This window comes from Chironomus tepperi, unplaced genomic scaffold (assembly GCF_022539635.2).
Source record: "Chironomus tepperi strain 1889 unplaced genomic scaffold, CSIRO-AGI_Ctep_v1 contig_100, whole genome shotgun sequence".
Taxonomy (NCBI): Eukaryota; Metazoa; Arthropoda; class Insecta; order Diptera; family Chironomidae; genus Chironomus; species Chironomus tepperi.
Genome location: NW_027226222.1, coordinates 886,581 through 899,938, shown reverse-complemented (window position 1 = coordinate 899,938; position 13,358 = coordinate 886,581). Strand labels below are relative to the sequence as shown.

The 13,358-nt window shown below is 30.8% G+C and overlaps 1 protein-coding gene across 1 annotated transcript; it reads left to right on the top strand.

The window, feature by feature from the left end:
• The first annotated feature begins 10,386 nt into the window (after nucleotides 1-10,386).
• LOC139087152 (flexible cuticle protein 12-like) lies at nucleotides 10,387-11,587 on the top strand. Its single transcript, XM_070635874.1, has 4 exons — nucleotides 10,387-10,525; nucleotides 10,592-10,823; nucleotides 11,173-11,227; nucleotides 11,302-11,587. Exons 1-4 carry the CDS (start codon nucleotides 10,520-10,522, stop codon nucleotides 11,375-11,377), a joined length of 369 nt encoding a protein of 122 aa, XP_070491975.1. The 5' UTR covers nucleotides 10,387-10,519; the 3' UTR covers nucleotides 11,378-11,587.
• Nucleotides 11,588-13,358: the final 1,771 nt, after the last annotated feature.

The following is a 13,358-nucleotide window of genomic DNA, read 5'->3' as shown; positions in this document are numbered from 1 at the left end:
AAATTTTTAGGATGGTCTCGAATTTTTCATGTTAAAGTAATTACTTTAGGTTTGATTCTTTGAATTTTGACCAGAAAAAATACCTTTTTACAACTGGAAATGTAATGAACCCCAGCAACACAATGTAGTGAACACCTAGAAACTGGTTCGAAATCAACCATCACGGTTCCATAAGAACAACTTTCGTAAAACCGTGAATATGGTGATGTAGCAGTACCAGACGAATACATTGTGTTGTCCGGGGACCTTTTAGATTCATTGACAAAAATTAGCAATTCTTGACAAAATAGCAGTCATTAGCTATGATACTGAGCTTATTATAATCTACATTCATTTCAAATATACTTACTCAAACCCATCTAATTACAATTAATTTTTTAAAGTACGGCAATTCTTTTCAAGTTCAAAGATAAAAATCCTCCTAATTTCTTATGAAAAGTCCTCATCTCTCCCAAAACATTTACTTTTTATTTATTTTTTTGCTTTGAACGACCCACCCATCTTCATCTTTCATCATCCCCCGTAGTTCTCGTCATCAAACCAATTCATCGTGTCGAATGGATGATTTATATAAAAAAAATATATACAATTTGCCCTAGCATGCTCTATTGAGTTTTCGCTTCAATTAGTTGACATCAATCTTTATTTTTTCTGAGTATCAAAATTTTCGGAGAGAGCAAACAGAGTAGCGAGAATATAAACTTTTTCATTATTTGTTGCTTCTTGCAGAGAATTCCCTTTAAAGACTATTTGCAAATGCGCACCTTTGATGTTGTCCTTTAAAGCTCATTTTTTTGCTATGTTTCATTAAATGAAGCCTTTAATAAATAAAACGAAAAGAAGGGTCATTAAAGAACAGACAAATTGCAGAAAAGGCAAGCTTTAGAGAATTTTAATGAAACTAAAAGTATCCCATTAGATTTATTGATTGTTTAAACAAAATGTGTACCTGAAATTTTCTACCTTTATACCTTTCAAAAATTGATAAAGCATCATTTAAAGTAATGCATTCCATTCAAGAATATAATGACCATTGAACAAGCATTTTATTCTGTCCTAAAAAACGTGACCAAAATTTTAAAGTCATTCAATTTTGTGGCCAGAAAAAAAGGTTTTTTACTACCCTTAAGTCGTAGCATTAAACATATAGCATGCATAATAGTCTCACTAAATAATATTTACATATTGTTTACCCAACAGTGGTAGAGAAACTTTTCCATTCCTTTTCGAATTTCCTTCGTTAAGCGCCACTGAAACCAAAGAATTAGCATACATATATGAAAAAAAAGAATAAAACTTTTCACATATATGTCTATGACATTAAGTCAATTTTCTGTGACTCATTTAAGATTGCCATAAAGTCAATTTGGTTGAAAACTAAGGGGTGACTTAGTGGTTCCAAAAATTGGAACCGAGACTCGGCAAGTTGACTATAAAGTCAACGGCAAAAAAGCAACAAATACAGAGTGTCAAAAAGCCCATTGGTGACTTCCATACTTGGATTTCAATGACTAATGGCAAATCAGTTTTGAAAATGACTATTCCATCTTCCACGCGGAAGTTAATACAAATAAAATCAGTTGATTGTTGAAATTTACACTTCAGCAATTAATTAATGCCTAAATAGCTTCAATAAAAGTTGAATGAACCCAAAATTCCGTGAAAATGTCCTATTTTGAGAATCACTAACTTTTATGAAAATGAGAAAAATATAAGAAATTTGTTTATTTTACACCCTTCTTCCTGAAACTCTACCGCAATCAACATCACAAACCGTTTACCGATGATGGGTTGTAATATAGTTTAAGTTAAACACATATTCGTCATATGTTTAATGTGCTTTTTAGGAACAAGAATGAGAAGAGCATATTAAAATGATATGAATTTAATGACATTGTGAAACGTGTTATCATAAAGTGAGTTTATGGTTTAGCAGCTAAAAGTTTCTTATCAATTTGTCATTTAGCACTCGATATAATGTTCATTGTCCCTTTTGTGCTTTCCGTTTTCTTACACATTGGATGTAAGCATATTATGAAATATATTCGTAAATATATATGAAGCTATATGAGAGAGAGAAAAAAAAGAACTATATGAAGTGTATGTATTTATAGTGCAGAGTTATGTTTATCTGACACGCGAAGCTGTTAAGATTATTTATTCCTTCTATGCTGGTCAATCCATAAATCATTCAATTAAAGCCACTTGCTGTTTAACCAAAAATAGCTTTTGCTTTAAATTTCTCTTTCTTTTACCATTTTTCATTGTGGTAGCTGCAATTTTTCTACTTCTTTTCAACTGCTTGCCTTCATATCTCTCTCACTCTCATGAACATTGTTTTACTGTTTACATAGAAATTCTATTCGAGGAGGAAAAGAAATTGAGTTATCGTAAGCAGAAATCGAATTATGAATTTTTCAACTTAAAAGTTTATGTACATAAAGTCCAATTTAATGAAAGTATTTGCTTGCAGCTAAAAGCTTTCAATTACAAATACTTCCAGTTCAGTATACAATGATACGATTATTTTTTTTGTTCTATCTGACATGTTTTATTAAATACCGCTGTCAATTTATTGATGTACTGTATATCAAGGATGAATGAATGTTTTCGAATATAAAGCACTTCTCTTTTTTTCGCATACATATTGATTGATAATTTATGTTGTGTCAATCACAATTTAAAGTCAATCATATTTTTTTTTTGGCTATTCAATATCTAGATTTGATAGGAATAAAATTCATAAAAAACTATTCATTTGAAATGACTGATATTTTCATTGAAATTTATATAAATTGGAAAATTCATGAGCTGTCAATTTATTAGCTACTTCCAAAATTATAGACTGCCTCAAAATTCTTGGCAATTTTCATATTTTTCTTTAATTTAAAGCTATGATGGTCAACATGTATGCCGCGGAACACTAATGTGTTGTCAAAAAAATTTGGAAATGCCAGAAGCAATATGTCGTGTGCGGATTCAGTCTGTGCTTTCCACAAAAGTGTGCCGCGAGTAGTAAAAGGTTGCCAACTCTTGATTTAAAGTCGTTTAAAAGCCATTCAATTTTGGCATTTAACATTCAAATGTTAGGGAAGTAACCTGATATTTAGTTTGTCTGCGTGTGTTCTGGACTTCTTTTAAAAATTGAACTGGCAGTTGCCAATAAACCTTTTGAAAACAAGCGGCAACCAATTTAGATTCTGTTCTTACCTTCTTACTTGGGTGACTTACATCAGTTGTGTTCTATGGCCTCCCAAAGATGTTGCTTGAAGCGATAGACTTTACTTTTCGCTCGCAGATTCTGTCATGAGAACCATAAACAATAGTTATTTATGCTCAACTAGATTGATGAAAATAAAATTGCAATAACTTCAAATAAATAAACTTTTAGATACAAAGATACAGCAAAGGAAACACAGAAACCAAAATCTATATCCTGGTCGTATTTTTCATAATATTAACTTCTTATTCATATCCTAAAATGTTGGTTATTGTAAGCTATAAAAATTTCTCATCATCCATACAATTGATCTCGTTTTCGAATAATCTGACACCATTTAACATCCTTCCGTGCTTTCACACTTTATTTCTCATTTTGTTCCGTATTTCCTTTTATATATTTTTTAAGAATGATTGTAAAAGGCGATGAATATTACAACATTAACCCCTTTTTGTCGCTTTTCTTTATTACCTCGGAGGTACTCAATGTTGGATGTTAGATGACTATAAAAATCATTTTATGTGTTGAGTGAAAGTTTTATTAAGAGACTTTTTGTATTAAAGATAAAATAGAATAAACAAAAACAATAACAATTTTTATTCGTCTACTTTATTCTTCTGTTTTTCACGGAATTAACGGCTATAAAGGCTATTTCAATCTAGAACAGTTTTTAGATACATTAATGTATGTACAACGCAGCAAAATTGATAAGATAAATATGAAAAATCACGTGCTAACTGGTATCTTCCATATTGAATGCTTTTGACATCGACAATTGCCTTCAATCAATCACCCTCAATTTAGGCACGCAATGAATTTCGTGCGCTTCTGACATCCATTGAATGAGGAAAGAAAGAAATTGATTTTCATGAGAATTGATGCGAATATTAACTTACCGATATCAAAATGATTCACATATTCATAAATAACTTGAGATTCATATATTCTTGTATATTCATTACTTACTTAAAATGTATTATATTAGAATAGAACCCAAAAATTTCTCAGAAATATTGAGCATATCCAGAGAAATGTTAACAAAAATTTGCATACTAATTTACATATTTAAGCATTCAACTTGTTTCTGAATTTTAAAAAGTTAACCAAAAACAGATTATTTTAAACAAGTTGTAAGCTAACTTATACGTTCCCGATTATCAAAAATTTTGTATAGGTCAAGATAGTCTTATAAATTTATATAACAAAATTTTATTCTGGACACGATGTGCTTAATAGTTAGGGAATATTTGCAAATGATATCAAATCAAAGATGAAATTTTAAAATTTCCAAAATATTTTTGAGCAAAAAATTTGATAAATTATTTTATGCAGTATCAAAAACCCGGATATTCTGGATCTTTTACAATAAAATAATTCTCAAGACATTCTCAACACATAAATAGATACAGATGAATAGATAAAGACTTGTTTATAATTAACAATATAAAACTTGACAAAAAAGGATTTCACAGAAAATTAAAGGTTCTTAATTCCGGGATTGAGATATTCTGGAAATTCCCCGGTTCAGGTTATATCTGAGCTAAGATAACAACCTGTCAGTCATGACAATAAATGCCTACCGATCCATGGTGAGACTTAGGATATTAATTAATCGACCGTAGGCCTAATTAACAATTAGACATTATGTCAAATTGTCCACTCAGTGGTCTTCCGAAGATCTTTTGGTACCAAGACTTCGATTAAGCTTAATGTCCAGAACCTCAATAATAACGCCGGAGAATACTACATTAAGATTCTTCTAAATACACGCTATAAATTTGGTTCACATCTCACATGTTATTTGATGTGGTTCTTAATTAAAGGAACTACGCATCAGACAATAAAAAATAATTTTGTGCCAATAAAAATCTACAGATCTTAAATTTATTATTTATAAAATTTCGTTTGACTTTTGTCTTACAAGTCAAAAGTCTTCTCTTATGCAACAACCATTAACCCATTAATAATCCTCTTACCTCATTCAAAAAGTTATCTCTAATTTGCATATTTTCTGGTCGAATCGTAAAAATATTCCATCCCGAATAAATTTGGAATTCGTTATAAGTATTGTTAAGATTCTTTTAGGTACACAAGACAGTCTGAATTTTATTTTTATAATCATGACAAGGAACATCTTCTGAAAAATGAATCTTGATGTATGAAATAAATATCAATCTGAGTCATCTCAGTAGAAAAAAAAATTGCAGGGAACAAAGAAGATAAAGTTGAAAAAATTTCTCACTCTCACTCAGGACTTGATGACATTTCATAAATTTGAAAATGAATTACTTCATATTTTTTTTGATGAATTATATTAAGATAGAGTAGGATGTGAATATGCAGTAAAGCAAATAACCACAAGAGAATAACTGAATGAAAAGAAAAGAATGATGAACAACACGGATAATAAATAGAATGAACATGCAAAACAACAACAGAAAAGATATTTTTTGCTTTCTTTTTATTATTGACATAAAGATGAATGACGGTTTAATATTTGTCTCTTAAATTTTTTTAATACATTCTTAAATGAGAAATTGTCGTCTTCTTAAAGCAATTGACACCACCCAATATGAAGGTTTCCTTTATTGATCTGGTGAGGGTGAGAAAACATCAAAAAAATAATAATGATGTAAGTCAAGACCATTATGATAACGATTTAATCATTCAAGTTGAAACATTGTTTGGATGTCTATTGACATGTCCAACAAATTTAAAATGTGGATCTTCAATAATTCACAATTTCTTTTATGAACTAAAGTATTTTTTGATTAAATTGTTATTTATATGGATCGTCTAAATTGCTGGCTCACAGATAAAGTTACAGATCTGCAGTTTTGACGAACTATAAAGTCCAGTCGAAAATTCAGACCTGCTCATCTAAAATGCACGAGATACAGACATGTAGAACTTGCACGTGCCCTAATTAATTAGTTTTCGTAAGTTATTATTACAACTAGCTTAACTTTCCTAACTGCGATTATTAGAAGACTAGGTTTAGAAAAAAAATTGTTGCCTTTTCAGACCACATAGCAAAACTTGCAGCATTTAATTGAAGCTACGCAAAATGTTATAAAAGAAGCAGAAAACACCACCATTTATTATCTGTGAGTTAATGTTTGAAAACGATGACCAGATCAACTTTGTAATCCGTAGAACTATCATTGCCCAAAATACGCCATTGCCAAGCCTTGATGACAATATCTCATTCTGGAAATTAAACCTATAAAAAAATATATAATTGACAAGACACCCCAAAATATGGCATTAAATTTAACTTTATGGAACATCAAACTTCTTAGTGATTAAAAATAAAAATAAGTTTACCCAAGAGCACAAAGATCTCGAAAAGTGGAGACACAAAAAAAAAAATTAATGTCAGAAGCCGAGTTGCTGTACGAAAAGGTTTGGTGTGAGAAGATGTCATATAGTAACAAATGATTTCATATCTATACATAGAGCTCCACATTTTCGAATATTTTATAAGCATAAAGAAGAAACATTTTAATAATATTCAAATAAAATTCTCAAGAAAATGTTTTCTTGATGTTCAAGCAAGTTGTTAGCTTTGCGAAAATTTACTTTGACGAGTTGTTTCTTGTATTATTTTGCGTGAACGATATGGCAGTCTTAGCGCCGCATTGAATTTTAAAATCTCATGAATGTCTTTCATTATGAAGATAGAATGATGATAGCTTGTCATACAAAAAGCTACATACATCTAACATAAGATATTTACATGTTATTTTCATGAATCGGAAAAACAACATTTTCAGAATTTTAATTAAAAATCAAAACTTATTTCATCATCATATGGATTTATGAATAAAACATTTTATGAACTAAACTAAAGAATGTGAATATGTGTACATGAATATGTATAATAATGTCAACTTTCTAATGTTTTAAATTAAAAAAGCACCAGTTGAAGAACGTCGAAATAAGTGAAGTCTATCACACATGAAACAAGCGCGATTTATGAGCAAAATGTTTAGTTTCCATAACATCAAACCGCACCAACATCCTGTACCAAGAACACAGCACTGAATACAAACGAAGCTTAAGAAATAGGAAGAATAAACTTTTTTTAAACTTAGCTCAGAAGCAGTAACATGTCTTAAAGTTTGTCTTCTATACAGAATAAAAATACACGAACGACTATAGAATTAAAGTAAACAGTGATGAAATGAAAATATGTGAAGTGTGTATCATCATTGCTATCTATATGTTATTTTAAACTTTGTAAAACTTTTCTTTACTCAGCACTGCAAGTAAGAGAAAGAAAAATTGCACTAAAGTTCTAAAGTCAAGTTAAGATATATGAACATCACTGTTGAATGAAACATGCATGGAATATTTTAATTTAATGCTCACATAGAGGTTCCAAAATAGTTATTATCTTTTCAACACTAGATTTTTAGCTGATTTATTACTCAAGCGTACGAAACTATACAATTGCAGACATACACATGAATTCAATTTACAGCTTGTAATGGTGTTCGAGCTTCATTTTAAGGAACTGGAAAACCCTTAAAATATAAGAATTACCGTGGGGAACCGAGCTTCGATTTTTGATCAATTTTGACGAGATCAAGACCAGACACATCTTAATTCTTGGTCACGAGGACCCTGAGTAAAGGCTCCGAATGGAATTACGTGCAATCAGTGTTGAAATTTTTAAGCCTGATAAGTCATAAGATATGTTATAACTAGTTATAGACAAGCTTGCCCTTGCTTGCGCTAGTTAATGTCCAATTAATGACTAGTTCTAACGTATTTTTGTGCACACTAGAGGGACACACATCAGGTATCACTGAACTAATCCAGATTTATTAGAGTCCCTAATGTGTTTACACAGGTACGATAAATCTGCATTCTATTTCAAGTTTTTCAATTTTAGAAAATTATCATGAAATTTAAATTAATGTTGACATAACATTTTACCTATATATTTTATTCATCATAAACATAATATTTATGAAATATATTTATAAACATCACACATCATCATCATCGTAAACAACAGCATTATTTTTATAATTTAAGCATCAGCAGAGTCAAAGAGCAGAGGATAAGTTTGTTAAAATGCAATATAAAGCTAATCAGAAAGCAATTTTACAATTTTCATTTATGTACAATGTCACAGCAATTTTATTGTATTTATTCCCAGGAGCTTTATATAATGTATGTGATACAATTTAGAAATTCCAATAAATTATCAAGAAATTTATGCACAATTAAATTGAATATTAATGTGATGCAATAAAAGTCAAATGGGCATGAAATGAAACATAAATAGAGACACTAATTAGTGACCATAAATTTTGCTGTGTGATATAACAATTAAATATATCTCTTGTGGGGAATCTTCAAGTGCTTTTTTTTTGTCTCATACTTCAAGCTCTTTTGCATTTAGAAATAGAAATTGAGACTACTTGACGCTCTTTCTCAGCCCTGACCTTATCAAGTGTACTTCAGTAAACAATGCAAGGTAGAAGAAATTCTATTTTTAATCATTTTGATTATCGACAACGACACAGCATGAAATAAAAATAATTCTTTTGTCTCCATATTCTGTCAACCGTCGGGTTAAAATAAACAGATGAACATCTTTTGTTTGCTCATTTACATAAAATTTAATGCCGGTCTTCGCATTTTAGCTAGAAAATCTGCTTTATGAGAAAGAGAGGCTGATAATGGAAGAAAACTTACTTTTATGGAGGCAACATTTTAATTTCTTCGTACCTTGGGAATAACTTTTAACATTTTTAATTCCTTTATCATATTTTTTTCATTTTATTTTTTCAGGAAGAACAGTTTTTGTTTTATTTTGCAGCTTAAGATATAGGAACTATAATCAATGCTTTAAACATATATAATATTGACACTTTTAATGGCTACGTGATGGTTATCTAGTCAGGTCATCCTTGGATGCGATGCATTTGAAAATGCCTTCAAATTTTGATAAAAAAAAATATTATAGGAAATTGAACAGATTCATTTAAGATAAGAATTTATGGAAGTGTTACTAAGTGCCTCAGTCACCCACGCAAGTAATCTGAATAGCACAAGTCGATAAATCGATCTAAAATCCGGCACCAGGCCGGCATGACTATCGCATGATGAGAGATTTAGATTGAATTTGTGAAATTTGGGTACATAAATGAGCATCTACAATGTCATGAACGTTGTCTTGACTTTAATCATATGTAAATCCCTAATGAAATGAATCTGCATGTCCACTTGTGTTAGGAATCAAACTCACGAACATAATTGATTTTAGATTGCAAGTCTGTTCTGTTTTGATAAGACAAGTCAGAATGAAGAGGCGTCGATGGGCTGGGCATGTTATAACAAGACAGAAACTCTTTTGCAGATGGTAAAAGAGCTTGTGGGCGACCAAAGATCTCCTGTTGATAGACAGTATTGTACTAAGTATTGATAATTGGCAGATGGATGCCAGCGATAGAGCCAGCTTTGGGCGTCATCTGAGGGAGGCCATGGATCATAATTGATCTGTAAGGCGAAGTAATTAAGGTCTCTTTTTTAAATGCCCATCGATAGAGACCTCACTCTGTCACTGACAAATTCGACATCCAGATTGATTTCACTCTATTTCAGCATCATGTAGCCGATGTGTGAGCTTACGTCACTGATCATTCCAACATCTAAGATTATTTTGAACCATAAATATATTGAAATTCGAGAATTCTTAAATTGACTGTTAATTTATCTGATTCTATTTTATAATTCAACAGAAAACCTGTAGATATAAAAAGTGAAATCGCCAATGTCTTGAACTCTTTTGACATTTTACGATCTTGTTTCAAGCATTTTTTTGTGGCTTTTATCATTCGTTCTAAAAATAGACATAAGCTTAGTAGAGAAATGTTCATCATTATTTTGACAATTTGTCTTGATTATGAATCGATGGATACACAGGTTATTATTGATTTAGGAGATAAGGAAACAAAAATTGAAAAATGTCAAAATGTTAAAACCTCTGAATATGTCATTGAAAATTGAAGAATGCAGGTTTTTTTTTGTTAACCCATCCAAACACTTTTACTTAATTTTTTTTTTCTCATTTATTTGTCTAACCGAAAAGCCGCGAGAAAAAAATAAGAAGATGATAAACTTTTTTTTTTTGACCGAATCAAGGAGAACAAACGTGTTTGAACAAAAGGAAACGAGTTTTCTATTGAGAATTCATCTTCGACTATAAAAGACAACGCAATTCTGGTGATACTATCATATTCTGTTCTTACCTGGATAGTATAACATTAACCTACAACCAAAATGAAAGTGAGAAGAGTGAAAAATATAAAATCTCAATTTTGTGGATTTAACATATTATATCATTAATTACAGTTCATCGCTGTTGCCTTATTCGCCGTCATTGGCCTCTCTGCTGCCTCACCCGCTGTTGACCCAAAGGATGCTGAAGCAGTCATTGTTGATGGATCAGAAAAAGTTGCAGAATACTTCATTCCAGAGGGATATGATTACAAATTCAAGACCAGCAACACAATCGAAAAGCAAGAAAAAGCCGAACTCGACAAAGGACTCGTAACTGGAGAATATAGCTATGTCAACCCAGAAGATAAGTATCTCTTGTACTTCGCAAAGAATTTTAATGAAAGTGAAAGTGAAATGTGAAGATGCCGAATGGTAGAGAATATTCAAATAATCAACAGTAAAGTGCTGAAATACTTTCAATTTCTAAAATACAAATTTAAAGCTGATTATTCAACACGCTTATGTCATTCGAGATTATTATTGCACAAAAATTCATAAACAATTCGAAGGTTAATTTTTGAGAAGCATCGCGGTCATTTAAGTACCACTCATTTGTTAGAAATATATACTGCCATTCAGCATTGTCAATAAGCTTTCACAAGCATCCAAAAGGTCATCTACGGCACTATTACATTAACCAATTTTTATTTTAAGCCAAACAATCCATGTCACATACACAGCTGGTGCAGGAATCGGTTTCTTCCCAAGGTAATTAATTTACTTTAATCTTCAATTGACCTAAAATAAACTAATGCTAAAACTTTACAATTTAATCTCGACAGATCATCAGACATCCCACAAGCCATCATTGACTCAATCGAGCTTAACTTGAAGAACCCACCAGAAGAAACAAAGTAAATAAATGAGCCAACCAATCGAACATAAATCTACTGTACAAAGCATATTCGTCTAGTTACTATAACATAATGTCAGTATTCATTCTCGGATCACTGCCAATAAATGTCTTGAGATAGCATCTTGCTCCTTGAGATTGTAAAATCCAGTTGCAATACATGAAATAAAGAGAAAACTTTTTGATTGAAATAAACATAAATTTTAAAACGAAAATCTAAAGAACAATTTGTTAAGAAAGTTTCTATTGTATACTTTTTTTAACATCAATTCCTTCACTCTTTCAGTTTGTCTTGCTTTTCAAACATTCTCACCACAAACCGGAATGGAAACAAAATCTCTTGAATTAAACTTAACAGTATGAAAAATATTTTTTAATGAGCAATCGTTCAAAATCAACAAAGCGTGCTGTTCTCACTGCTCCGTTCTTAATGTCCAATGATTTTCAGTTTTCTCCTTTTTCTGCCTGAAAACTGAAATGAGCTTAAGTGATGGCAAGAACTACAGCATTAAAACTAAAATAAGATTTTATTTTCACAGATAGAAAGCAAGGTAAGTAGAGTACTTTATGCTTAATATGATTGTATTGAACGCTATTCTGACATAAAATTATACCGACTTTAATAGGATTTAGAATCAGAATCTATAAAGAGAGCAAATTTCATTCTTCGTCACAAAGATGGGACAACATTAGTCGTCATCTAGGCGTCAGGTCACTGTCACGTACTCCCGTCATCACGATAACTTAATGGTACTCTAGAAACTACATTGTGCTGCTCGGGCAGCAGCATTTCAATTTTTATTGCAAAATGTGAATCAAACTTCAACTCTGTATTGATATTGACAAGATATTGCTTCTTCAAAGTCATCTTGATGTTTATTGCAAAACACAATCAATTCTCAAGTATTAAAAACCAGTCGTAAAATCAAAGAAGATTAAATGTTTAATCTCACCGCACGTCCAAAAATAGACAAATGTATAAATATTCATAAATTAGCATGTAGTAATCAACAACAATTTTTATGTTTTTTGTCTAATTTATTCAAAATCAACGCAAAAAAAATATATTTCATCATGAAGACAGGTCTTGCAGATCAAAGCATCAATTTCTTAAGAAATATACAACTTTGACAGTGAAGCAGTCAAACCACACGTTGGAAACGTGACTATATATATTTAGAATAAAATTTGCATAATGAGACTTAAAAAATGTGATTTAAAAAAACATCAGCCAAACTGCCACAAAATTTGCAGACATTCCTCAAAAATCTGCACTGTTGGGATGTCTCTAAACTAGTTAACTGAGAACTGTAATAAAATTTTTCATGCAAAAATGATTGTAAAACTTTCATGCTAATTGAAAATGTAATGATGTTGATGATGATGACTGACAACGACTATAGAAATGACGCTTTGATGAGGAAGGCGGGAGCTTCACATAAACTGAGAATAAAAAAATTTAAGCGATTTCATTTCATTATGAAAGAAAAAAATGTATGTAAAATGAGAAGGAATGGAATTCCTTAGATATTCTTCTATATTATGTCCATGTGCCTTTTGGATGAAACAAGAAGGATGAAGGAGCAGAAAAAAAAAGTTTCCACAAAAAACATCGTTAAAGTTAAGTGATTGAAATTGAAAAACTTTGTTAATTTACAAAATACTTGTAGAAAAGTTATAAAGCGAAAGTTCCATTTTATGGCACTGCTCATGTTGCCTTCTATCTACACATTCTTTTACTCTCTTTTTTTTCACTTTCCTCACATTTCTCTTTTGAATTCAATGATGTAGAATATTACGCCCAAATCTCAATTTCCCGTAACGCGTGCTGTAATAGATTTCCTTTTTCAAAAAAAAAGGCTTCTTTTCTTCATTTTCGATTGAATTTTTTTCCTTTCTTTTTTTCGGATTGAAACGATAAACTCAAACATACATATGTGTACATAAGGCATTAAGTATAACCATATAAATAGATCTCATAAAAAA